General features: G+C 38.5%; 1 protein-coding gene across 7 annotated transcripts in view; it reads left to right on the top strand.

Annotated features, from left to right (window-relative positions):
- Nucleotides 1–17713, top strand: part of THRB (thyroid hormone receptor beta) — a 154890-nt gene that overhangs the window by 102826 nt on the left and 34351 nt on the right. For 6 of the 7 annotated variants that reach the window (XM_050971657.1, XM_050971658.1, XM_050971660.1 and 3 more), the window contains one exon: nt 2812–2876. In XM_050971657.1, coding sequence (XP_050827614.1) covers nt 2870–2876 — 7 coding nt within the window. In that variant the 5' untranslated portion in view covers nt 2812–2869. Of the gene's footprint in view, nt 1–2811; nt 2877–14676; nt 15125–17713 lie in introns of those variants that run through there. The other variant, XM_030237657.2, reaches the window with a different exon arrangement.

Below are 17713 nucleotides of genomic sequence, written 5' to 3'. Positions count from 1 at the left end.
CATTCAATATAATATATTACGGGGAGAAATTATGTCAGATTACTGGGGAATTAGAAAGGACAAAATAAATGGTCTCCCCAGGCAAGTGGTCACGGTTCCAAGCCTGTCAGAGCTCCAGGAGCCCGAGGCAACACTCCCAGCCGTGTGGTGCTATCCGCAGAATCGCAGAATCACAGAATCTGCCAAGTTTGAAGGGACCCATCAGGATCACATTCCTGGAGTTGTCCTGTCCAGAGCCAGGAGCTGGACTTCGACGATCCTTGTGGGTCTTTTCCAGCTCCAGATAGTCTATGATTATGGGTTCGTTTGGGGTTTTTCCTGGTTTTTTATTTGGGAGAGGGGGTGTCTGTGTGTTTGTGTCTTGTGGGGGTGTTTTGTGTGTTGTTGTTCGCTGGGGTTTTCTTGGTTCTTCAATGTTTGCTTTTTTTTTTTTTTTTTTTTTTTTAATCAAGAACAATTCCGACCTTCGGAGTAGCAATTAAGTTAATTTAAAGCTATACGCAGACGTGCCCTGTTTAGTCAAGGAGGAGCGGGGTGGTGGAAAATCCCGGGAATGGCGCTCCGAGCTGCCGCCAGGGGGCGCTGCCGCGCCGCGCCGCGGGCGGGTTCTGCCTGCGGGAGGGCGGCGAGGCCGCGGCTCCGGCCGGAGCCCCTTTACTGCCTTGCCGACCTTCCCGGCGCCCCTTCCTGCCGCGCTGCCTGCCCTGTGCCTCCCGGCCCTCGGGGGGCGCGGGGCATGGCCCTGCCTCACAGCCCTTCTGGAGAACCGGGCTCGGGGTGTCCCGCTCACGCCGCGTGTAGCTGCGCGGAGCCCCGGGTGTGGGAGCGCCCCGCAGGCCGATGGGCTGAGGCGGAGCGGCGGGGCCGCGTCCCGGCTGCCTTAATTCACCGGTGCTGCCGCTCGGCTGCCCTCTAGTTCGGACCCCTGCCTAAACACATGCACCCCCATGTTCAGCCCACTGCTGGGGGAGGATATTTATTTCAAGGGAAAGGCTCACTGTGTGAGGAAACAGGGCTGTGGCGCTGAATGGATGGAGAGAAATAAAATCCACATGTTTGTTAACAAAGGTCAGTTTCTTACCATGGAATGGTGATCAGGACAATTTAAGAGTGGTTCTACTTCCTCTCTAAAATGTCACTTCCACACTAATGTTAAAAGAGAGGTATTTTCTGTTCATAGGATCTCAAAATCAGCAGGGTTGGAAGAGGCCTTTTAGATCATCCACTCCAAACATCAACCCAGAACTACCACCATAGCCACTAGACCACATCATCCAGCACCAGATCCAGATGCCTTTTAAACCCCTCCAGGGATGGTGATTCCACAACCTCTGTAGACAACCTATTCCAATGCCTGACCACCCTAACAGTGAAAAACTTTCTGTAATATTTTATCTGAGTCCCCCCTGTCTCACCTGAAGGCCACTTTCCCTGGTCCTTCAGTGCAGTCACACCTCCCTAGGTTCTCCTTTTGGGTAGCCGTAGAGAGGGATGAGGTTACCCCCGAGCCTCCTCCAGGCTAAACAACTCCAGCTCCCTCAGCTCTTCCCCATAGATATGTTTTCTCCATGAGCCTTGTTGCCCTTCTCTGGACATGCTGCAGCACCTCAGTGATCTTTTTAAAGTGAAGTAAAAGTCACCCAAAACTGAACACAATATTTGAAGGGTGGCCTCACCAGTGCTGAGTACAGGGGGATGTTCCAGAGAGCGTGACTCTGTTCTCAGGCTAGTTTTCTGCAGGCAGTATTGGGGTCACTTGTAGGCCTGGGATTTCTTACTTAAAAATTCTAATGAGATCTTGTCTCTATTCTGGAGTAATGCCCTTAGGATTGTCTCTGCTCGGGTTGGATTGCTGGAGCTTAGACTAGGAAGTGAGCTGGGATCATCTAGCTGGGTACTGTGTTTTGGGCAGGGATGGCTGAACAAGGGCATGCTGCCTGTGATGCCTCCATGTGAAAAACGTGAGGGCTGGTATAAATACCGACATGGCCAAAGGATGTTGTCATGACTGGTATCTATGACTTTCTCTCCTGGCTCTAAATTAGCTTGCAGGGCTTCGATCTTTGCTACCAAGCAGAAAAAGAGTAGACTTAGTATGTCTGTGTGTATGTGTGTTTGTGTATGGACATATGAAGGGGGTACACAATCTAAATATCAAAAACAAGACTTTAAAATGCCAGATTCAGTTTTTCACAGATGCAGATGTCTTGTTAATAAAATAGAAGATGTCGTTGTTCAAAAGTGTTAAGTATGTGTAAGTTAGTTTTCTACTGTATGAACAAAATTATAATTTACATCTCAGAACTTTGTAAAAGCCAGCAGACTTTTGGGTTTTGAAAGACTGGGTAAGAATTGGTGTAACTGTGACAGAGAATTTCTAATTCCTTTGCATCCTCTGTTTTTACTGAATCTGAGAGTAATGGTATATGTGTATCGTTACAAACTGTAAAGTAGAAACCAGTTAGCTCCTAAGGTCACATATGGGTCTTAGAGGAACTTCTGCAGAAAAAATAATAGAAAGTATTCCATGAAATGCACAAAAGCATTATTTATTTTTTTAGCATCAGTAGACATAGTCTTATGGACATTGCTTCCAAATCCCTGTTAACCGCAGCCCACCATGTTAGGACCTGATTTACATTTGTTACCTCAGCAGCTAAGAAAAGTGCTTTGAATTTAATGTGTTACCATCAGACATTTACCATATTATTCAAGATCCAGAAGGTTCCATCTTGGTTAAATGTTAATGGTATTCGGCAGATGAGCATTTATGAACATATCACATGGGGTTTTTTCCCTTTTTTTCGGCAGGTGACATTGGTGACGGAAGAAGGACGAGAATGATTACTTATCCATAACTCCCAGCAGTATGTCAGGTAATCATATTTAATAAGAACATCTGTGCAATATTTCTTGCCTTTCTGGAGTGATTATTGTTAAATATTTATTGAAAAATGCTTCTTTAACAATTTCTGAATTCATTGAAATTGAAATTGAAATTAAATGAAATTCTTCATTCATTCCCCATTAGTGCTGGGAGTGAAACTCTTACCTCCATCCAGAGCATAGAGATGTGGGATACGTAGTAATCTTCCCCAACATTTTTGAAACTTTCATTGCCCTTGGTTGTGTTTTGTTCTAAATGCACATTCCAGCTTCAGCTATCCTGCTGAAGCTGCCAGCACAGGAACAGTTTCTGCTGAGTATCCTGGCCTAAGTTGTTTTGTAACATGGACTTATCCCCTGAGCTTCAACATGAGACAGTCAAATTTACCTTACATATGTTGCCAAGTACACTTCAGAGAATTATTGACTAGGTCTGCAGGTGGGCTGAAGATCCAGAGTTGACATGACCATTAGCCATTTTAAGCCTGCTTAACCATCAGTTGCAAAGCATCTGAAGGTTCCACATAAATTAGCTGTGTCAGAACCCCCATGTATCTAATCCCAGAACAGAGTGTCTAGAAAGACATCCTTATTATGTGGAGACCATATAGAAGGCCAGAGAATTTCAGACTTCCAGAATTTGTTTTAGTATTCATCAATTTGCCTAAGAAAGTGTTCTACTGATAGTGTTTGTCAATGTGTATTTCAAGAGCCAAATGCATAAACGGGACCTTTTAAAAACCTGCAAAATACAGCATGTGCTACATAGAAGAGTCATCACTAACAAGACTATATTCCTGGTGTTCTGTCCAAAGGACAGTTTATTTTTACTTGACTATGCAGATCAACTTTCTTTTTCCTTTTCCCTAGAAGGCTCCCATCCATTTGTACTGGCCAGCAAGGGGTAACAGCTGCATTCACCAACAAAGATGGTCTTCTAATTTTAGGTTTCTAGATAAGAGGTAGAGGGGGGAAGAAACAGAGCATTATGTAAATACACACTTTCATAGTAAACCCTATTATTTGATAGTATGAAAAGGTGTGTCTTTTTATGGTTACTTTGCTGCCCATTGAAGCAGAGACAAATATAAGAAGGAAGCAGAGAGCATTGAGGCATTTTGTGGAATGAAGTAAAATACTGACCCTTGGCTGGTGTGTCAGGCTCTGACTTGGCATCACTGGCACATGAGGATCAGGAGCAAGTTAGTGTCCTCAGGCTGCATTAGCAGGCCCCAGCAAGAGTGGTTTTGCATTGTCCTGCAGGCATTCTGGGCATGGTGATTTCATTTGGCAAATAGCTGTTTTGGAAGAATTTAAAGCATGGCATGTAACTTGTTCTCTTCCAACTCTCTGTTGTGCTCTCCCCTGTCTCACGCTGAACTGTGTTTTATGGCATTTTACTACAGGGCTTGACGTTGCTGTGGTTTTGGAGGGAGCAGTTATTAGCTTCTGCTCTGTGATGGCAAGAGATGAGGAAGGAAACACAGTGTGGCCACTTTATCCTCACCTTCTCTGTTTGGTCTGTGGCTTCCTGTGGAGGGTGGGTTTGTGGAGATTTTCCACTAGCAGTCTAATCAGTCCTGTCTCCCTGGACTTGCCCATGGCAGGGCAGCTCTGCTAAGCTCAGAGAAACACAAAGCCTAATTGGAAGGACCTATATTTTCTGCATTTCTTTTGACAGAGCAAATATATGCAAAGAACATTATCATCAAGCAAAAGGAAAAAAGGTTGAGATGAAGATGACTGTTTGTACAGCTGTAGATGTCCATCACTTTTGATTATGAGCAGTTCATATTTTCTGTTTCTGATTATAGGAATGACGTTCCTTACATGAGTGTAAATGTGAAGAGAAACATGGATGAAATGAAAGACTTTCAAACTGTATAAAAACTTCATAAATACCATGATCCAGAGCCAGACAAGAGTCCTTTTCTAATGAATGATAATGGAAGTTTAGATTCTGTTACTGAGTCACTGGAATATGGGAGCAGAATCTAATACAAAACCAAACCAGCTGGCTAAAATAACAAGCTGTATTATTCTGTGGTTTTGATAGATAATTTTTCCTCCCCATATGGTATGTTTCTACTGCAGTATGTATTTTCCACTTGTAGGCACTGCCTGAAAGCCTTCAGGTTCTAGTGCAATCTAGAGAAGTTTTTCTGACAGGAGGTTGTAGAATTTGACCTTGACAGTAAAACCAGTCTTTAGTACATTTGCAGACTAAAAAATTTGTCCCCATCTTTCTTATAGACCCCTTTCAGGTACTAGAAAGTCACAGTAAAATCTCCCCAGAGCTTTCCTTCTTCAAGGGTGAACAATTTCAACTTTTTCAAGCTTTCATTATAGAAGAGGTGTTTGATTCTTGTGATCATCTTGGTAGCCCTCCTCTGGACTCACATGTCTATGTTCTTCCTGTTCTGAGGAGCCCAGAGCTGGATGCAGTGCTCCCAGTGGGGTCTCATGAGAGGGGAATAGAAGGGCAGAATCTCCTTCTTTGCTCTGGTGGCCATGCTGCTTTGGATGTAGCCCATGGAGTGATTGGTTTTTTGGGCTGAAACAACAGTGTTCATCAGCTGTTTTACAGTTGACACCAGCAATTGCTGCCCACAGATGAAATGTCTGAGAAAAAAAAAATCAGCATAATAAAATTAGTACTATCATAGCAATAAGAGCAAGTTCTTTCGTGTGCATACATTTGCAGGATAGAAAAAAGTTGGAAAGTATCATTTTCTCATTGAGAAAATAAAATAAATGAGCAAGCATGTAAAATAATTTTTAAAGTTCTTTTGATTTTAGCACTGTTATGAAGCTTCTGGTTTAGCATCACTATTCACCTGCCATAGCTATCACTGAAGGCTCCCTTCTGTACATTTTCTCCCAAAATGCAGGACAAACCTTGAGACATATTTTCATCTTACTTTATTTTATACAGTGAAAACTGAAGAAGAAATTTGAGAAAGGATTCTAAAACCTAGGAAATAGTATTTGTAGAATACAGAAAAGTCTCATAATTTTTACTTTCATGGCAAATGAAGAGAGAATGTAAAGGATGTAATAGTGGTTCCAGTAAAAGCTGCAGCAGTTCTTTCATTGATTTCAGTAAGGCTGGGGTTTTACTCTGCTTTAACTTGTGAGCTTCAAAATCAACCCAGTCATTGTGCTTCTACTCAAATATCCACACTGTTCTATTTGGTAATGAGTCTAAAGTTAGATCAAGATAGGAATTATAATAAAATTGAGTGCTTACATAGGGGAATATAATTTAAATGTCATAAATGCATATTTTCAGTAAGTAGAATTTAATATGCAACATTTCTTGAAACAGGTCCCTCATTTGGAGAAGAAAATTAATCAGCTTTCGTGCAACAAATCCATTTGAAAACCAGTGTCTCCAAAGGTGTTGCACGTAGTTTCCAAGAGCTGGGAAAAGTAATAGAATAGGAAAGGTACCACATTTTCTTCATGAGTCTTTTCACTGTGATGCTCATTACCCTGTAAACTTTGGCATTAATTCAGGGAGAGAACAGTTTATTGTTCAACATCAGCTGAGAAATTATTTCTCCCAAATTTCTATAATGATTTTCCTAGGATAATATAATTTGACATACATCACTGTCTGACACTTTGCCTGCCAGACCATGATCAAATCCGACCAACTCAAGTGTATTATTTCTTTAAAGTAATGGACTTTTTAGGAGGACAGTAAATACTTTATTATAAGGTTTTGTTATGCCAGGATTCAGCAGCTTTGTAATGAGCTTTTGGGGATTTTCAAAAGGTTAACAAGATTTATATTGTGGGATGTTTTTGCATGAAGCTATGAATCACTCCATGATGGCTCTTATTACTTAGAAGCATATTTCTGAATATGCAGTTAAAAATATCACACTTGCGAAGTTCTAGGTTACAGATACTCTGGGTTAATTTTTTGCTTCAAAATTTAATATTTTTGAAAGTGCTTTGTAAAAGGACTATATAAATACAAAAACCAAGTAGTCTGGGAAACATTTTGTAATGTTTCAAATATTATGCAATTCTTTAATATGTTGTGTTTTCTTTCCAACTTACAAATACCTGCTGTTTTTTTCCTCAAAAGATCACACCTTTTCAAAAAAAAAAAGGGGGGGGAGGGGAGCGGGTTCTGATTAGATTTCACAAAGAACAGAGAGAACAAACTTTTCTTTGTAGTAGCAGTATTTTTTTTTAGTTTTGCAGCATTTGCTAGTCATTTTAGGTACATTTCATTATGTTAATGCTGATATGGTTTTTTCTGTTTTGTTTTTAATGATCTATTAGTATATTTAGTCTCTTTCTATAGTAGTTTATTTAAGCAAGAGCTACTTCTTTTGATAACTCATTTTTCTGAAATTTATTTCTGATGGAAGCAGACTGTTGTGTTTTAAATTTTGAGTGTAACTCTCAGACTGTGTAGTTGTGTTTCACTACTGACATTGGGTAAGGAGGACTGCATAGTGTTGTCAGTATAAAATGTGCTTGTTCATTTTTCAGGCAAGAAGCTTTTAGAATAGTCATTCAAGAGCAGTAAAATGTCCTGTTTTTTCTAAGTCTTCTCCAATAGCCTATAAAATAAAGCACTTTGCTGTGCTTGCCACAGGAGTTGCAGCCTGCCATTTTATGATCCTCAAAAGCCTGACCACAGCTGCTGTTTAGTTCTTCTAAAGTGCATGTCAGAGCAATGAACTTAAAACACTTGTCCTTGGTATTGATCCTTAGATGTAGAGACAAGTGTAAAGCTGTTGGTAAACTGTAGGATCAGTCCACTCAGGCATTTTCCAGTTATTTCCATATAAAAATACCTTTTGCATTCACTAAATGCACTTCTCATTATGTTCTTTAAAAGCATCAGATTTGCTGCAGTGCTATCATAAAAAAAGACAGATGTTTAAGGAAATGTGTAAATGTTGTCATACACAAAGACCTTTCACTATTGCTTTGTTGTGTTCCTGAAAATGGTTTAGATCTTGAGTTTATTTGAACTTAAAAGAATTCTCCTCTCACATCCAAGTTTGTCTTTCTTACTGAAGAAGCTTTGACTGCATTGTTTGGGCAAACTTTATTTGTTTATTTACTTTTTGTCTATAACAAATTATGTATTTGTCAAGATTGCTAGTTTTAGTACCTTTGTTTGTTTTACCTTTACTCAAACCTCAGTCCTTCAATGGGAGGTGTTATTTCAAGATAGCTCATTAAGCAGTTTTAGAACCAAGATAACTTGAACTGTTTTACCACCTTGAAAAAAGAAAAAACTTTCAATTATGTGCTTGTCTCCCCAGGATTTTGTTAGCAAGCAGCAGCCAAATATACTGTCCATTCCCCAGCAGGAGGAAATGGAAGGTCTAATGAGAGATTAGGGAAAGCCCATGTGAATTGATTTGAAAGCTCATGAGGAAAGTAATATTCAGAATTAGGATTTTAGAATAAGGTGGCAGTGATCTAAACTGATTTGTAGAAGTGATTTGAGTGATTTCCTAAATGGTTTCACTGTAATTTACTTGTTTTTAAAGATGTGTTTTATGTATTTTGAGCCATATTCTGAAAATGGTGCTTTGTCTTCTCACTTTTATTTTAGTAGGTTCCCAGGCATTACGAGAATTATCTAACACAACATGAAGAGAGTAAACATCCATTAAAATTCCTGTATTCACACAAACAGTAGTCTGCAAAATGAGCCCTGGAGAGGTGGATTGCTGTCTGTGGGGAATTAAATCAATGTTGTTTTAAAACAAACAGAGGCACATGGTTCTGCAAATGAAGAGACAGACACTGGGATTCCTTGCTAGAGGGGGCTGTGAATACAAAAAATGTACACAAGAGTAGACTGTAGAGAGATCTATTGGGTATTGCTGCATTTTAGAAAGCCCACAAGGGCTCAGTCAGTCCCTTGGGCTGAGAAGTAGTTGGGGATTGAGAGACTCTTGGTGGGAGCTCTGATATGTGCTTGCTTTGTTCTTATTCTTCCCTGGGCGTCCACTTATGACTCCTGTTGAAGAACAGCAGCCAGGTGAGCCCTGTGGTTAGCAGCTATAGCTTCTTCTCAGAAAAACTCCCTCCTATGTGTTGGGCAGAACTGTGAAAGGGAAGAATACATTTATAGCATCTATGTGGCTGTATTGGTTAGCACCACCATTCTAGTGCCATGCTGTCTCCTGGTATTTCACTGCTTTTCCTCATACAGCTTTGGTCATTCATTTCTTTTGGTAAGTTTGTTTAATCTGTAGCTGCTGCAAGATTCTGTATCGGTCTATACAATTCCTGTTCATTTCTCGAAGGACAGGTTTTCAGAGAGCTCTTTACATACCAAAATCCTGAACTATTTGCTTCTCTGCGCTCAGAACCTGCCTCTGGTTAACTTACATGAACTGCCAGGTTCTTCTGGGTATTCTTTTCTCTGATTAATTTTTTCTCATGTTTAGAAATTTGAGCATAATGTCAACCCCAGCTCTTGATAAGTGCATGTGAAATATTGCTATAAAGTTAATGGAAATTCAGCATGTTTTTAAAAAGTGATTGCACTGATTCACAGAGGAGCTCATTAAGATATATCAAGACCAAAGATAAAGCTATTACACTCTTTATTACAAGTTTCCTAATATTGGCTTTTCTTACAGATTAAAAACTGTTTGGAAAGTTTATAGTAATTATCTATGTACTCTTCTTTCCTGGTGATTTAATAGTCGTCCAAAAGACTGGAAATATTGAAATTTAATCTTGAAATCCATATTAAAAAATGTAATATTTAAATATTTTATAATATTGCCACTGCTAAAGCAAGTAGCAAGACAACAACCCTGGATTAAATAACCCTGGCTGTTTACTTCTACAAGCATACACATATGCACATGTTTCTGAAATTTTGAAAACCACCTAATGGTTTCAGTAGACATTGCTCATTCTACCTGCTTCAGTTCCTTTCACTCTACAATTTTTTTTCTTATAGGCATTGTAATTTTTATATTTTAAAAATTTGGGAAAAAAATCACATGTTCTCAAAGGTTTTATTTAGCACATTTACAGAGACAAAGTTTGCATATTTAAGAAGAGTCTGGCTAGTCTGTGTGAGCTGGGCTCCATCCTTCTGCTTATTCAATGATCATATGAGCCTAGTTTAAAAGTTATGAAACTCAATTGTGAAGTGTTTCCCTCTTTTATAAGGAAACATAAGGAGAAAATGCTATGCTTTTTTGGTGAGAAAATGGAAGAATAGGAGAGAAAAGAGGAAGAGGAGAGAAGAAGCAAAATAAACAAGAGAAAATAAAATGCTGTGAACTGACAGCAAGATTAATGAGAAGAAATGAAACCTTAGCCTTGGCTGGCACAGATTGTTTTGTCTTTCCCAGCACAAACACACATGAAAACTTTACATGCTTTTACCTGTAGTTTGTGGGGTTTAAAATGCTGGAACAAAGTATGAATCAGGTGTTAACTTTGCTGGGGACACGTCCTTTAATTGTAGCTTGATTGCTTTTTTCTTTTTTTCTCTCAAGTCATCAAGTAAAAATCCTCTAGTTTTATTGGACTGGGTCCATACAGAGCTAGGCTGCTTCATCAACCCACTGTGCACCCCACAGTCCTAATCCGGATTACATTTGCCTTAGTTGATCTCTGAAGCCAACCTCCTTCAGTGTCCCTATGTGCTTGCATACTTCAATGGCAAAACAAACAAATAAAAACCAAACCAGTGAAGTGTGTTGTCTTTGCTGTTCTTTTTTCAGTAAACCTCAAATATCCAAAAAGGCAAAACTTTATTATGCACGTTTGCAATCAAGTAAGTTAATAACAATTCAGAGATCTCTAAGTTGGTTTCCTACTTGCCACTGTTCTGGCCAGCTGCAAATTGAAATACTGTATAGAGAGACTTTTCGGTGGAAATTCTGCTGTAAGCTGTTTTGGAATGTAAAATGACTTTTTTGTTGTTAGAGAAAGTGTCTTTGTAACTGGGAAAACAGCAATCCTCTGACATCCTGGAACTGTTAATTTACCTTTTGTCTAAGTGACAGCCTGTTGCTGAGGGTGAAAAACAAATGTTTGCACTCCCCCAAAAAGTGTGAGCAATGTAGTCAGACTCTGAGGAGCAGGCACTGATTGCCTGTGTGGTCACAGCAGCTTTCATCACCAGTGGATCCAGCTGTTAACTGGAGCTACTGTGGTATAAAGCAATAACAGTAATAATGGTAATGCAAATCCAGCCTTGATTGCAGCAGGGCAGATCCCAAGCAAAGAAAATTAGTGTAGCTCTCAGGGCACAGCAGGGGGAATTTAATGCAGTGCCTCTAGAGTTGTTGTGAGCATGGGGAACAGGCACTCTTTCCATATGGTTTTTGGTCCTATTTTGTATTCTGAGTTTTTGTCAGGATCAAAGTTCAGGGTTGGTATACAGCTCATTCCAGCAGGAAGCACTGGCTACCAGCTTCCATCTTTCTGGAGATACAACTTAATGCCTCTCTTCACTTGAGTTGTAGTAAAAATGGGAGAGCTTTTTATGTATTGTTTCTTTGACCACTGTTGGCAGATATTAGTATAAAATGGGGGAAAAAGGCCACATAACTGAGATGAAAACAAATAAATTGTTCCATATTTTTTCTGTAGTCCTTTATATTTTGACATTCAGATAACACTGCATGTCTGAGAATAGGCCAACCTTTACAATTACCCATTAAGGAGTATTTGCTTTGGCTTGTAATAAAATAATTATGAAGGATTCCCCTTGCCTATTCTTTTAGTTAAGCTTAATGGGCAGATCATCTGCTAAAACTTTTCTGCTTCTGTAAAAACAAACTTGCCTTTAAAAAAACCTTCTGATGGGAATTTGAGGAAGTCATTTGACCTGTTGACTGCTGAGAAGCCAGTTATTGCTACAATGTGCATTTTGGAATTGCTTGGTGATTCCTTGATGAGAAGAGCTCTGGCCCTGCTTGTTAGTCCCTCTTAACTCTGAAACAGGACCTGTGGTTTTAGTCATGGTTCATCCCAGTAGGCTATACTGCTTCCTGCCTTGATTATACCTGTTTTAACAGTAGCTAGAGGGAGAGAGAGATGCTTCTCTTACAGGTAAGAAGTGGAGACAAAATTACATTATCATCCTTTATCAAAGATTTTGGGTTGACAAGACCAAGAGCAGATGCAGGAGATTTCAAGGAGATTTCAACTGATTTATTTTTTTGTTGTTAAACAAAAAAAAAAAAAGGAAAAAAAAGGCTTTGAGAAATTCAGGCAGTATATGTTAGAGCCAATGCAGTAGAATAAATAATGTAAATAATGTAGTCCTCTCATGAAAATAATTTAACATTATAATAAGAAGAATAGTAATTTAAGACATAAACATCTGCTGTGCCTCAGTATAGGAAGTACAAGAACAGAAGACAATATATAAAAGCCCTCAGTGGTAGTTCCTTGCAACTTAATCTTTGACTAGCAAAATTTCAGAGGCAACTAAAAGGAAAAGAGAGCATATAGCTTCTTGGCTAGTTTTGGTAAACTCTGCTTTGGTAAACTCTACTTTTGGTAAATTCCAAATGATGGAAACTGTAATGGAATTAATTTCTCCTCATAGTTTAAATGTGTCTGTAATCATATTTCAAAGTCCCACAGATGCTTTGCTAACAAAGAAATTGGAAGATATGTTTTGATTTTATTTTTTAAGTTATGAAGGATTTTGGGGTTCCTTGTTAAAGGTAAAAATCTATAAGCCTCTTGTGACCCCCTCTCTGAATCCTTGGGGAACAGAATTTTTACCATAGTCATAAATATATGGGTCTTAATGAAAATCAAAGGTAACACAAATCCTCATAGGTTAAAAGTCAGCCAAGATGGCCTTTAATATCAAAGAGAAATTTGAGGAAAATATATAGAAATTTTTGACTAATGAGATTGAACAGTCTGGATTATGAAACACTGATCTTGAGTACCAATGGCAAGACCTGAGTAACTGAGGATATAACTGACTTTTCTAAGCAAGTCAAGAATTGTGTCACATCACTAGCCTGCTCAAGGAGCTGACAAAGCATGGATCTATTTATGAGTGCATTATAGAAATTATATATATATTGAACATGCCTGACTGTTTCATTTTGTGAAGATACAATGTCATCCACACAGGGAGATAATTAGGGTGTGAAGGAACTCAAGGGAGAGTAGCCTTCTACTAAACCACGTACACTGTTCCAGGTTATACAAAGCCTAGAAGAAGGGCACAGTTCCTCTTTGTGCCACAGAAAATGAAGTGTGTAAGTTCAGATCTTTGAGGGAAGTTCTCAGTTCCCAGAGGGCCTTATCAGAGAAATCCTGTCTCTTCCTCTGTGCTTAAATTTATGAAGTGAAGAGAATATTAAAGTGTTCAAATTATGAAAAAAAGTTTTATATTCTGTTCTTTTTATATTTTTTTTAATTGCCTAGTATTTCTGGGTTACTTTCACTATTCTATTTTAAACTGATTATCCTCCTACAAGTGATATATTCTTGCCATATTACCTGCATTTAGAATTAGTTTTTAATTTTACTTTGAAAATCAAGTCTGAACTAGCAGATCTATAAAGCTAGAAGTAAGTAGGTAAGAGCAAATTATGTAGGTAACTTACCTGCCCTTTGCATCGAAGTCCGTGATGCCAGATCCTTTCTCAAATTTGTGTTACTGATGTCCAGCTGAGGTACAGTCAGCAGAAGAAACAGACTTGTAGCTGCAGATGTCAGGTGAGCTTGTATTCTTAGCAGCAAAAAGGTGTTTACATCTAAAATGAAATAACATACTCAGGAAAGCTGTATGTACATACAGGAATTAAAATAAGATAACAGTATTAAAACTAACCATGCTTAAGTTTCTGAATTTGTCCTGTACTAACAATATTCCTCTTAAGAGAAGTCCTAAGACAAAGGATTCAGAAACAGCAATACTGTGATAGATCTGGTAACTGCAATAATTTTTTTCTGGAAATTAATGACTTGGCATGTTCTTACTAATATGTTTCTTTACTGAGTGAAATGTATGTAAAATTGCCTCTTAGGTTGATTAGAACAGCAGAATCTTGCTGTGATTAAAACTATTGTGCATATCAGTCATCAGATGTCTGGAATTTGCTATTTTCTTTATGCAAGTTAAACAGCTATCTTGTATTTGAATTTTGTTACATATAATATAATATAAAATAATATCTTAAATACAGAATATGATCTTATATGGGTCATTTCTACCTATTTTAGTTTTGCTGCCCAGAAATAGAAATTGGGCTATATTTAGTTTTACAAATTTGTCAGCTAGTGGTATCTCAGTTTCTTCTATACCAAAGAATAAGCAATGACCAGTTAGATAAAATCATGCAGCTTTGGTATTGTTCATTATTGACATTGGAGCCAAGTGTCTGTGCTCCTGTGATAAAATTAGCATCTCTGATACTCCACTGTGACCACAGGCGGAGAAAGGCAGTAGGTAGCAAAAGCGGAACTGCTAAGCATGCCCACATAAGAATGTCACACTTAGGTAACTGAGTGTCCCTCAGGTCAGCCTACGATAAGAACAAAGTCAAACAAGGCTGAATCCTTGATGTTTTGTGTTTTAAGTATCTGAAAATTGTTCACGACCAGCCTCGACCTACAAGACCTCAAATGATCATATGAGCAAGGCAATAAATCGGTGTTAACATGCCCTGGGGCCCATGTTGTAGTTGTGATGTTGTGAAAGTTGCATCTAGTGTTAGCCTGTCCACATAGATCTGCCTGCTTTTTCAGGATTCTCAGACAGGAAAATTTTATATTCACTTTCATTGAAGGGGAACTATGGTGGCTGAATGGGCATGGCTGAAGGGTTCTGCATCATATCAGTGCAGTCCAGTGGAGATGCACGGGAATACCACAGCTTCAGGAGAGCTGGGAAACCACTTGCTTTCCAAAACTCCACACCTGAGCAAGATTTTGGCAAAGCCAACGGTTTGTAGCCCTGCAATATTTGCCAAACATCCAGGACGTGGCCTCCCTTTGTGGGACAGACTGATTCACCTTCCTGACAGAAATCAGAAATGGAATGTAGTGGGCATAACAGAAAATCATTTCTGTAGGAAAAGACACTTCAAAATTCATGATATCCAGAGGAATGGACAGCAGCTTTTGCAATGCCGACATGCTTCAACTTGGACTGGTACAATTTTACAGCCAGGCTATACAAAAGCAAACTTTCAAATCATGTCGAGTGCCCAGGAATACCAAAAAGAAGAAAAAAAGTGTAAAGGTAACTGACATTATCATGCAGAGCGCAGCAAATGCTGTATTTAGAAAAAACAAAAAACAAAACCAGCTTATGTCTTTGTTTACTGTCAGGGGTTTGGCCATTGGTAAAAGCATTATTATGTGGGGATGTTTTCTAGCTACCAACCTTTTTAAAATTTTTTTTATCAGTGGTAATTGTGGTTTTAGTTCTCTATTTAATTCAATAGCTTTGTGAAGAGCCCTTATAACAATGTGGTGAGTACTTACTGGGGTTTTCTGTGTGATACCTAATATAAAATAATATCTCCTATTTTAGAGCTTTTAAAAAGTATTTGTCTCTCTCCTTATGATCTTCATAAGCTGATCAAGAATCTTTTCTGAACTTGGCCTTTTTTTTTAAGTATATCTTTGATACATTAAAAATGCAAAGACAAAAGAAATAAGTCTTTTCTACTTTCAGGGTGTTCAGCTCTCACCTGTGACTGTGTTATTTGCCTTCTTTCTTAATATTAACCATACCCAAAGTAGGTGCATGTACAGAGCTTAAGTGGGACCTTTTGTTAGGAATATTCTCTGCCTCACTAGTCAGGAGAATAAACCATTTTCTCTGAGGTAGATTGTTTTGTTCACATCAGCGCAGCATTGAAGGAATTCCTTTTAAGAATCACAGTTGCTAGGGTATTAGCACAAATGGAGTGCTTAAGTTATTCTTATTCCTCTTTAAACTTGGATAAATAGTTCTTCATTGCTCTTCACCTAAAAAATAATTACTGTATATTGGGAGGGGGGGATTACAAGTTGTTTTCTTTTACTTAAGTCTTGCGTCATTCCAGGAAGAAAGATTACAGTGTCAGGCAGGATATCACCTCATGAAAAAGTTAAACTGGTCTAAGTACCTGATTTCTTTAGATTTAGTTGTGCTTTACCTCAGAATGCCTCTTTCCTAACAGATGTCAGGTGTTGATCGCTTTAACGTCTTACTAAGGGCTGTCAGGAGGCTACCAAACCCAGACAGTCCCATCCAGGAGCCTGTTAATTATGTTATGTCAAGCTAAATTAGCCTGTTTTCTGCTTGGTTTTATTTTTGAACAAATGAAATTTCTTACCTTGATGTTTTCATGTGAAGTTGAGGCAGGGAATGACTCAAAAAAGGTACATGTTTTAAGTATTGGCCATTACTTTCTCAAGAGATAAGCTCTGTAATTAACTGATGTCTGCTAACAGGGTCTTCCAATTATGATATATGGGGAGGCTTAACAAAGTGGTTTGTCTGGGTCACAGGGCTATAATTACTCTTAGTAATATTTGTTCAGGGACCATCTTAAAAGTTGTCCAAACTATTCAAGAATTTTGTTTGCTCCTTTGTTGGCTGACGTCTCAAGGAGTAAACGCTTTCTGACAAGACCTTGTGCTACCTATCCATGTCATGAATAGTGCAAGAAAAAGCAAGCACAAACCCTGGAGGAGTCCTGATCAGAAAAGAGCAAGCTCCCTTCTCTTTTTACCAAATTTATTCAAGGTGTCAAAAATATTTTGAGGGATAACTGGAATTGTAGTGAATCTGAAGGTTTAAATATAAACGATGACATTCTTTGTTATTCAAGCAGACTAATGAGTCTGAAGTATTTCAATAAAAGGCACATCACACTGGCATTTTATGAGTCACAGACAAATTTAGTGTCATGTCATAAGCGAGGTACAGTGGGTTTTGTGAGAGGAACAGTTTTAGAGAAATAACTAAGTTGGTACACGTGGAGAAAAGAGGTGTGCTGTTGTCTAAGTAAGATTTTCGTCTACTTTGTACCACAGGGTCGCTAGTTGGAATCTACTTGCCTCTGTTGCAAACCCAAGGAAATCATTTTATGTCAGAAAGATTTAGCTTTTTTTCCTTCAACTATTATAAATGTAGCATAGACAGAATGATTCTTTTTTTAATGTCTTATCTTCCACTGAGACATACTCCAGGAACCGTCAAATGCCGTTGTGACTTTTCAGCACCAGAATTCCATAATCCTACCTACGTTATGATTTAGTCACAAGTAGAGTTTTCAAAATATAATAAAAACCATGAAGAGTTAATTTCCTGTTCTTGTAAATGCTTGTTGTTATTTTGGATTCTGATGTTTGAGGTTTTCTTAGCTTAATCTCTAAGTTTGCAAAGTCATACTTCTGAGGGACCGTTTTGAGTCTTTGATCATAGTGCATGAAGTGAATGAATAAGGTAGTGCAAATACATATATTGAAGAGAGATGGTAACTCACTGTGTGGGCCCAGAGGTAGTTGTATTTGACAACTAATGGGTGTTGCAAAAGCGACATTAGTAGTTTTGCTCAAAAGCTGTTGCGGTTTTCAGTATATGTTCCTATGATATGAGATCTGTCTGGAATGAAGCCCATGTTATGAAAGTGCTGATTTGTATTTGCTCAGAAAAGCCTAATGATCTAATTTCTTTTTTTTCCCCCCCAAAACCATCAGAGGTGGCTGAGACAATTCAGGCAACAATAAATCCATAAATAGGAAATGTAACAGTTATTCTGTAATGTGCAAAAATTCATTTTACAAAACTAGGAACTGATAATATAGGCATACAAAACTGTGAAGAGTTCAGAAC

The sequence above is a fragment of the Serinus canaria genome, chromosome 2 (genome assembly GCF_022539315.1).
Source record: "Serinus canaria isolate serCan28SL12 chromosome 2, serCan2020, whole genome shotgun sequence".
In the NCBI taxonomy this organism is placed as follows: domain Eukaryota; kingdom Metazoa; phylum Chordata; class Aves; order Passeriformes; family Fringillidae; genus Serinus; species Serinus canaria.
The sequence above is the reverse complement of the archived record's forward strand: the minus strand, read 5'-3'. Positions and strand labels throughout refer to the sequence as shown.